Consider the following 10,546-nt stretch of genomic DNA (forward strand, 5'->3'; position numbering starts at 1 on the left):
CCTAGATACTGTGCCTCCATGATCTTCAAATATAGGTTTAATCGCTCATCATTATTGATTATACCAGGTTTTTCGGGAAATCAGCAATATGGCTATGTAGAAAATGCAATTTGGTACTCATATTGCAACCAAACGTTTTCTATTATCCAAGAATTGCTGAGAAATTTCAGTGTAATTCCAAGAAATAATTAGGCAATGTTTTTGAGTACCAACCAAGCATTCTTCTCGAGGTCTGTCATTCAATCATCATTAAATTATTTTACAAACTGAAATTCTCAACTCTACCATTAAACCGTGTAAATTATGATGTAATATATAAATCCATCATCACTTCGAAAATACTGCAGAAATACACTTTCTCTTGAACAAAATTAGGGTATCTCAGCTCCTTTTTCAAGTAATTTTTTCATAAATTCTTAATGTGGTTTTTTTTTTTAAATCAAATTTAAATCTCGAGTTAAATTACTCAAATGATGTTGTTCAAATCCTTTAAGAGTGGAATCATCTTAAGTTTTAAAATATTCGTCATTATAGTCACTTCGATCTTCACCAGATTAATATCCCTGTATTTTCAAATAGGGTAATTCTTAGAAAACTTCATTGAGATTTCAGCTGGATGAGTTAAGGGACATATAGCTTATGGTATGCTAGAATACTTCATTTTACATTTCTTTTTCTTAAATCCTGACATTTTTTACTTTCTCGCGTACGAAGTATAGAGAAAGTACAGTAATCGTCAAAAAATTCGAACTCAATATTTTGATGATTCTCCACGTTTCAGACTTCCCTGAATTCAAAAAACGCCTGTTTGGAAAATGTGCGTATGTCTGTCTGTGACAAAAATAACTCAAAAACGCTTTGAGCTAGACGGATTAAATTTGGTATACAGTCTTAAATCAATTTATAGATTTCTGTCAAATTTTGAGCAAAATTCGTTCTGAGGAAATCTGTCTGTCCAACTGTTCGAAAATAAGTTAGAACGATAACTACAGACTTAATTAGATAAAATTCGGTACATGCGTAAAGACGCCCCCACATTTCGAGCGAAATGCAACAAGGGTTGACCGTATATCAGTCTGTGCTTTCAGAAACATATAAACACAATCGCTTAAATATATCAAATTTGGTATGTGATTTTGTGATGTCAAATTTTTGTTTTAGTCTGTTAGAAAGAATGCGTCTGAATACCAAATTCAATTTTTGGATATTTTTGACAGCATGCAGGGATTAATCGCCAAAATACTCGCCGAGGATCACATGATAGATTCAGTAAAAATGCTAAAGCCATGCCTGCCAAAAGTTAATATTTTGTAACTATTGTACGCCAATGCCATGCAAAAAATTCACTGAGATAACATCTTTATTACAGAGTATACAAGAAAGTTTTCGGGATACCCGCTTGTAACTAACAATCACTTGAGTGATCTCTGGGTTTTCGCCAAATTATAGGTATACTAAATGGAAATTTATCATGCGTTCCCTTCATGCACATCCGTAAACTCTCGACACATTGCTTTCATGAGGGGACCATTATTTATCTTGATCTCCAATTTTCCCTTTAAAATAGACCCGGTTGACAAATATATTGATGCTTGTTCTTTAAGTGGGAATTTTAAAACTGCCACGTTTATAATAAACCGAATGAGGGTTGCTTAAAGACTTACGATGCGAACTAGCACAGGCAGACATAAGAAAAGACTTCGACTCTTATATAAATAAAAAATAAATATTACTCACCTTGTAGACAAAATAAGAACTTGGACTCTATGTCGGAACGTACTTCAGAAGGAGAAGGTTTATGTCAGTCTATAGTGGAGTGCTTATATGATCCACGTTCCGTCCCACTGAAAGTGGTAACATACGCATAAAATGAAAAAAAAAAAAAAAAAAAACTAGGTGTGGTAGAAGATAACTATAGTTTTGTAATCTAAGTAATCTAATACATATTTAATATTGAAACGGCTCAAATATCGAACTCAACAAATTGTTCCCTTTTGTTAATACTTAAAAAATTTTCGAAATGCAGAAAATCATGTCAGAGGCTGAAAACAAACATTTTTAAAACGGTGTTTACTTTTTTGAAGGAGTAATCATTTTTTTTTTCTGCGACCATTAGACATTAAATTACGGGGAAATGTGTGAGAAAAAGTATGCAAACAACAATCAAATTTAATTGATATTATTAATTTTATCCGCCACCTCTCTATTTAAAGCAAATTCTTTTTTTTTAATAGTAGCTTACACAATATTCTGTAATTTAATATCAGCAGGTCAATATAAATTGTTGTATTTCGCTTTTTTAAACAGGGCTTAATCTTACGTTTTAATAATAGGCATAAGCTTATCATGGCTTTTTCACCTTGCTAAAATACTGATTTTTATACTGGGAAAGAAAAAAAAGGTGTTTTTTTTAATTAATTCGCAGAAATTGTTTTGATTTTTTTTAATTTAAATGTGGAAGGAATCATTTGAAATTAGCATCAATTTTGTGCTTATATTTAGGAGGAATGTCTTCAAAAAATCTTGAAATATTTTGACATTTTCGCCTTCTCTCTTTTTATCGGCAATAAAACCCAAACCTTTTCCAGGAAAATTTTGCCAAGTAAACCAAAGTACATGAAATTCTGCTCCGAATGAGTTCCCATTTTCGAAGTTATATTCAATATGGGGTTCAAAATGTCAATTTTTCACATTTTTGACAAAAATAACACAATTCGGAATTTTGACCACATTTTTGTAAAGCAAAATCTTTTGATTGTAAATTACAACAATTGCATCCATAATGCAGTGACAGATTTTATATCTACCCTTATCTTTCAAAAAACCAACTGTTTTTACTAATATTGCCAACTTTTACTTGACAGCCTGTGAACAAGATGCCTGTTTTATCTATATATAGTTTCAACTTTAGTGAATTTGATTTGGAAATAAAAGTTCCCATTATCATGCGAATGCATTATTTATAAAAACATTTATAAAAAGAGGGGTACAAAGGTTAAGAAAAGGTTTCAAGTTTTGAAGTTAACGTCTTTTAGACAGAAAAATACTGAATACCATAATGCAATCTTGGAAGTTTCGACGAGGTCAGCTGAAAAAGCTATTTGAATTCGACGTTAGCATCTTCATTCAAAAATTTTTCAACTACCGTATCTTCAGGTAGGATGACATAATCATATAAATTTGGTCCATTATGAATTCACTCAGGTATGTTGACGTACAATATATCTTCGTAATAGAAGCGCATCCTTACTTCTTGCTGCTTACAGCAAAAGCACTTCTGCATCCATTAGAATATTTTCAGTTATTGTGGTGGAGCTTGTTTTGTTGTTGATGTCAAAGAAAATAAACCATGCAAGCTTTGTCATCTGATCAGGGAACTGAGTCTGACTTTACTATTCTGAAATGAAGATAATTATTGAATCTATTTATACTATACAATCTGTATCTAACATTCATCTGAAATTTATTGAATTTCCAAATAGAGTTTTCAGAGAAAGACCAAATTTCCGAATCGAATCCACTCAAGTGACGTCATAGTCGAATTTAAAACGTAAATGCGCTTCCGGGATAGGAAACAGATATAAAAAAAATAATGATAATAATAATCTGAATAACTCGAATTCCACGAAGCATGTCTCAAATGAGGCACTCCAACTTAATTTTAGATTCCATAACTCATGCTGCAGGAAAAAAGAATAAAACCACGTCGTTGTAGCACAACGTTGTTTGATATTAGTTAGTATGTTCGCGATTTTGCAGCTGATTGAATTGTATTGATCAATAATTATATAAATAATCACTACAGCTTTTGAAAATGATAAATAATTATCAAATATGTAATCATACATAAATATTTTCATAATTATTTATTGAAAATAAAAATAATTAATGACCTTTTCCATTAACTGTATCCATGACTGTATATGTTTATGCTGAACAGAAAAGTTGTCAAAAGCAATATCTTGCTGAAAAAACTTTTTGTTGTTGTTGTTCTGTTGACTATTTATACTAATTTTACTATAATTTTCTACAATGACTTCACCTAGAAGTGGATATCCTCAAAGAGGAATTCCGGGAATGTTTTCACCTCCAATGAACTCGCCAATGTTTTCACATGCACAATCCTCGCCAAGATTCTCACCAGTTAACTCTTCACAAGGGAGATATTCACCATCATATTCATCACAACATACTCCTGTGAATTCATCACAAGGAAGGTATTCGCCCACTAATTCATCGCAATATATGTATTCCTCGGCAAATTCATCACAAGATGGACATTCATCTAGAAATCAGTTCAAGGGAGGATACTCATCCAGAAATTCATCTCAAAATGCATCTTTTGGAGGATATGCAAGTACAAGAAGTGCCTCACCGCTTCATCAGCAAGCGCTTCGACAATCTTTTAACAAATCAAAGGATAGTTCTGGTGTTAGCAGTCGTTCGTCTTTAGATTCAACTGATTATAGCCGCCGTTATAAACCTTATAATCAAAATAAAAGGAATTACCAAGTATGTTTGTTTTTCTTTTAATTCAATTTATATTCTTAAAATCTACTCATCCCACACTTCTTTTATGTTTATTAAATTTTATTTTTCTAATTTATTTTTAAATAAGGAGGGAACGATACACTAAGCCTATTATATTTCCTACAAACAATCTTAGTTTTCAAAACGCGTAATGTTCAAATTAATGCTTTTATTTTTGCATCTAAGTAATCTGTATTCATTACAAATTTTTTTTAATGAATGGTTTTTATTGTTTGTTGCAACAATGCTATATAAAAGTGAATGCAGATAGAAAAGTACAATATGCACAACAATACTTTATTGAATAATATCAGATACTATTTACCATTTTTTAATTATTCTTTCATTAAAAGTATTGTAATATAATCATATTTTATGAAATAAGTCATTTATTGGGCATATAACATGTCAATCATTATACATATTTCTTACAGTAATTTTAATAGCTAGCTATCATATAATCAAACTAACAATAACTTTCCAAATTAATTACTTGAATCCTGTGTATGAAATGCAAGGGCAGAAGATAATGGGTTATGAACTATGAAGTATAATTATCAGATTCAAAGTAAAATCTTTTATATAAAAGCAGCTAAGTAATGGAAGAATTTTAAATAGACAAACTTTTATGTTTATTATCAAAATGGGTATTTTCTTTCTGTAATTCTTATCTGCTCTGTAAATATCAAAAGATAAACTGAAATAAGTCGCATCTTTATGAATTGTATTAAACGTGATTTATTTCAGTTCTGTCAAGTCAATGCTTGCTAACATTATACTGCTAAAATTTTAAAGTTAAAATCCTTCTTTTAAAAATTGTCTTAATGTTCGTTTCAGTATACGACCACTTTTTGACAATTCCATCTCATTTTTTAATCATTTAGACTTGCACATAATGCTAAATATTTTGTAAGTAACTATAGCAAGAATATAATTTAGAAATATCTGCATGTATTTTGTCAAAAAAAAAAGGGAGGAGGCTTTGTTTTTTAAACATAAACCCAATGCATAAACATAATCCCGTTATTAAATTTTCTTTTTCATCTTTAAGTATATTAATTTTAGAAGTGAAACTTAAGCAAAAATATTTCTCAAAAAGAAGAATCTATTTTCTAAAAAGATATACAGTACCTGTGAATCTAGTATGTTTTAAAAGTTAACCCATTCAACCATTCACTGTTATTATTCAAATAACTTAACTTCAGAAATAACTTAATTCTTTATTAGGTGCAAGTGATCTTTTGTATTCATTCTTGAAGTCAATTTTTTTTCATGATTTTAACATTCCTCTCTAACTTTTAAGATGGCAAAATTAATTATGTATTGGTGTCAGATACACTCTTCCTATTTCCTGAAAAAATAATATCAATCTGGCAGTTACAGTGTCTAAACTTGGTTTTTTTCTATTTATACATTTTAAATTCATACTATTGTAGCTATTTAAAATGAGATTCATATGAGAGTAATTTTTCTAAAAATGACAAAACGTCAAAAATCTGCATTAGTAATATTAGTGCACCTGAATTCCAAAGAAAAAAAAAAAAAAAAAGGTAGAAATATTATATATATATTATTATTATATGACAAAAGAAGCAGCTGATTGTTTCATTAAAATGTGTACATCCTATAATATTACAGAAGCAAATAATTATGGTCAATGGTGATTATTTATGTAATATTCAACACCAGCAGAATAAGTAGCCAAATTATATTTAATGGTTTTCTTTGTAAGCTTCCTGTATCCAATTTTATTCTTTTATATAGTAAGTAGCCAAGTTATACTCTTGGCCCTACTGAAAAAAAGAGACACTGACTCGGCTTAAATCGCTGACAAATAACTGTCAGCGGGCTTGTCAAGTGCCATAAGTCACAATAACAACGACATTCTTTTGTGTTCAGTACCAATGTACAAGTCAGTAAAATTGCCAGTTACTAAATTTGTGATTATTTTAATACTCTGTGGTGAATCTATAATTTTAATTGTAGACTTGTGCATTTAACTGGCTCTTCAGCTCAAATCTGCTAAATATATTTTTTTACTTAACCCTCATTAATAATAGACTACAAAAAATTATAAGTATGTGAATTCCTTTATTTTTGGCTCATCTATCTGTTAATTTTTTGGTATATTTATTATTATATAAATAATATACCTTATATTTGATTTTTTAAAAAATGGCATATTAAAACATGAATATATCATTCTACAGATTATCTAGCTTAATATGAGGCGTGAAATTGCTATATTTAATAGAGGATTTAATTATCTGAAGAATATAATATTTGTATGCTTGGTTTTAAAATGTTTAATTACATAGAGTAAACATTAGAAACTTTTACTGTTATTAATTTCATGAAATGACAATGCACATAATAAGTTGTAAGTTGAATTCAATTCTGAACTTATATTTTGTTAAAGTAATAAAAATGGTGGAAAGTTTACAAGTATTACATATAAATGCAAATAAAGATTTCCATTTATGACAACTTTGAAAGGAAACATTATATTGAAGACAGGATTTTTTATACAATGTTTTAATGTTTCAAAGTTATAAAAGGGCACTTTATAGTTTTGAAAGCTTGTGAAATCACAAGAGTAGCGCATGAACTGGCTGGAAAACCAATGGGATTATTATCTTTTCCATTTTTTATTTACAAATTGCAATATGTCTTGATCAAAGTCTGTGTTTACTATCACATTTAGTAAAAAGATGTCCTTTTTTTTATGTTTGACTAGTTAGGTCCAAAATTTAATACAGTTCTACAACTTTTATGTTCAGGTAATATATAAAATTTTGCTTAACTAGCTTACAGTCTTAATAAACCCAATAATAAATATAATAATAATAAATATCTGACCAATATAATTTAATCTCGCCTTTTGAAAGGTTCATGAGGAATGTTAATTGATTTCACATGCAGTCAACATCTACAATTTCATTGATAAATCATTTCCATTCATCTATTTTTTTTATGCTATTGATTGAAATTGGATGAGAATGGGATTTTTGGCAAAAAAGCCGCTATCCCCTAATGCCAAAAGAGTTCATTCAATAGATGTTAAAAAACTTCAGAGATTGGAGAAGGAACCAAAGATACTGCTTTATGAATGAAGATCAATATTAAGTTTTACCAAAAGATTTGACCTATGGGTTTCGTATCGGGAACAAAAAAAGATGATATATTCAATGTTATTTTCATGATTACAAACTTGGCAGTGAGGATAATGGTGTAGACCAAATCTATTTAACAGAGCTGGAGTTATAATCATCTGGGTTATAAAATGTGCACACAATTTTCAGTTGTGATATCTTCTCTTCTGTTCTTGAGCCATGGATTAAGGGAAAACATGGTGGGAACATCGCCAACAGACTCTTGATATTTGCTATTTTTAAAAATGCGATTTGTTTTTTGTAGTCAGGTTTCCTAATAATAAGAAATTAAATCCTCTAAAGCAATCCACTCCAGCAATGGGTGCGACTCTGTGACCATTTTTGCGATTTTTTATGCTATATAAGTTATTGTAACCACTTGCACATTGATAGACAAGACAGATTATCTTTCAATAGATACCATTCAGAATTTGTAAGAATTCTATAATTTTGACTTATAAATCTCAAACCAAATTTTATCTATCTAGCTTGTTTAATTTTGAGTTACTATATATAACCCCACTCCCTTCCTTTTTTATACTTGGGAAGGTCTTAACCTTGGAGATATTCACCAAAATGTCAATGTTGGATTTTTTAACAGCTATAATACGAGTATAAACTAACTAATTTTAATACTACAGTAGAATTTTAATAAAATGTTAGACAGATATTTTTCTCGTAAACCTCTTATAAAAGGGAGAACAAATTACTGGACATTTAGTGAATTGCTCGTAATTTATGAATAAATTAGAATTATCTAAGGGATCTAAAATCATTCAAGTATTATTTAGTTATTATCTTGCAAAAATATTGCTTTTGACTTATGATTTGAAAGAGAAACAACTTGAAAATTTTGATTTGATTAATCCTTAATAAATATATTTTATGCAAATAATAAAGGAAGTATTTCTCAAGAATTGCTTAATAAATTCATAATATATAAACAGACATTTGATTTTAAATAAGTGGTCCAAATATATAATCATTTTTATGCAGAGTAATTATGTTATTGCATAATATTTTTTATTGATTATAAAGGAACACATAAGTACAACAAGTTATCATTTTTTGTCTCTTCTTTATTTTTTTAATGAAATAATAATATAAAAATTGATTTTGTGTAAAATCTGTTTTACACACAAATTGTACAAACTTTCAAAGTTAATTTGATTTCAATAACATTTGGAAAAAATTATTCAAAGGAAATATTCAATATATTGATGTATGTAGTAATATCATATTGGTTAAGTTAAAATTGCAAGTCAGGGACCAAATCTATGTAATGCATTAGTCAAAAATTAATATATATTTGAAAATTAGTTTCTTGCATAAATTCAAATAACCCCTAGCTTTCTTAAAAATCCAGCCATTTATTTTTCTTTCTATGGTTGATAATTCTGTTTTTAATAACTAATAAATCTTTCTCTCTGATACAACTATAACTAAAATGAATATATATATATATTTCATATTTGCTAGAAAATTAAAACTAATTTCTATGATGGTCAAAATTTACTAACAATGATACCATTTGTTTTTTCAGAACAGGAATTCCTGGAACTCTAACAAGAGTTACAACATAGAAGATTATATTCTTCCTTCTATGCTAGAAGATCCGTGGGCAGGTTTGAAGGCAGACAGAAACAAGGAATCAGAGGAATAAGGATACACACATGGAAGACAAAGCATATTGCTCAACTGTAACTACATGGTACAAACTCATGTAAATTGTTTTTAATCTGGTTAAAATTCATAACACAAAAAATTGCATTCTTTCATCTGAATTGGAAGGCCCTGACATAGTTTCAACGCAAGAGAACGATGAAACAATAGACTGTACAGGAAAAAAAATGCACATTGTAAATTTTCTAATTATATTGTAAATTAAATTCTAGTCATAAAAAAACTAGAATTTAATGGAACAAAATACTGTTAATATGTAAATAAACTGTTTTATTATTTTTCTCCTTTTAAAAAGTTATTACCTATTATATTATGGTATACTCAAACATTATTTTCATCAAATAAGTGATTTGCATATTCTTAAAATATTAAATTTTAATGCACAGAATTATTATACAAATGAAAAATATTAATCATAAAACAACATAAATTAAACTTCATTAAAAGAAAATGAGTTAAAAGTTGAATTCAACTAGCAGGGTGTTTTTGTTTTTTTTGCACATTATAAGCAGATGGGGAGAAAAAAATTCCATTAAGAAAATAATAATTATTTAATAAGTTTCGATGAATCTAAAACTTAATTTACTTTCTTCACATAGATTTTGGAAAAGAAGAGAATTCTGAAGTTTTTTTTTTTTTTTTTTTTTTTTTACTATTCAGTAATTTTTTTTATGCACCTTCACTTTAAAAAAAAAAATTCTAGTTTAAGTATAGTTTGCAATTTTATTATTTCTCTCTGTTGGTATAGTTTTGTAATTATTCCCCCGCTTTATGAGAACTAATTGTATTAAAGAAAAGTTCATATAAAACAACCATAACAAAAAGATTTGCATTTTCAATTTTGTTACTTGTTTGTCAATTTTTCTTGTGCAGTTTTTATAAAATAACATATTCATAATACTATTTTTTTCCTATTAAAATTCTGGAAAAGAAAACTTTTTAACACACCCACATTTTATGAATTAATCAGCAACCATTAAAAAAAAAACAATGATTAGATCTACTTCTTCTGATTATTGAAACAGAATAATAAAAGAATTTAATCATAAGCATAGAAATGACAAAATATTCCTTTTTGTAATTAAAATTTTTATTATGATGAATAGAAAAAATTTGGTGAAAGTTTCCTACCAATTAAACATGCACAGTCAAAATGGTTATTCATTTCCTTGTTGATCTTG

General features: G+C 28.4%; 1 protein-coding gene across 1 annotated transcript; it reads left to right on the top strand.

Moving 5' to 3' along the window:
* The first annotated feature begins 3,929 nt into the window (after window positions 1-3,929).
* LOC129988663 (uncharacterized) lies at window positions 3,930-9,600 on the top strand. Its single transcript, XM_056096933.1, has 2 exons — window positions 3,930-4,512; window positions 9,226-9,600. The coding sequence occupies exons 1-2, from the start codon at window positions 4,033-4,035 to the stop codon at window positions 9,343-9,345; spliced, it is 600 nt and encodes a 199-aa protein (XP_055952908.1). The 5' UTR covers window positions 3,930-4,032; the 3' UTR covers window positions 9,346-9,600.
* Window positions 9,601-10,546: the final 946 nt, after the last annotated feature.

This window comes from Argiope bruennichi, chromosome 10, assembly GCF_947563725.1.
Source record: "Argiope bruennichi chromosome 10, qqArgBrue1.1, whole genome shotgun sequence".
NCBI classification, from domain to species: domain Eukaryota; kingdom Metazoa; phylum Arthropoda; class Arachnida; order Araneae; family Araneidae; genus Argiope; species Argiope bruennichi.

Excerpts from the sequence above, each read along its gene's own strand:
- LOC129988663 (XM_056096933.1), top strand. The coding sequence starts at position 4,033 with ATGACTTCACCTAGAAGTGGATATCCTCAAAGAGGAATTCCGGGAATG. Across the intron at positions 4,513-9,225 it reads AAAATAAAAGGAATTACCAA|AACAGGAATTCCTGGAACTC; the intron begins GTATGTTTGTTT and ends TTGTTTTTTCAG.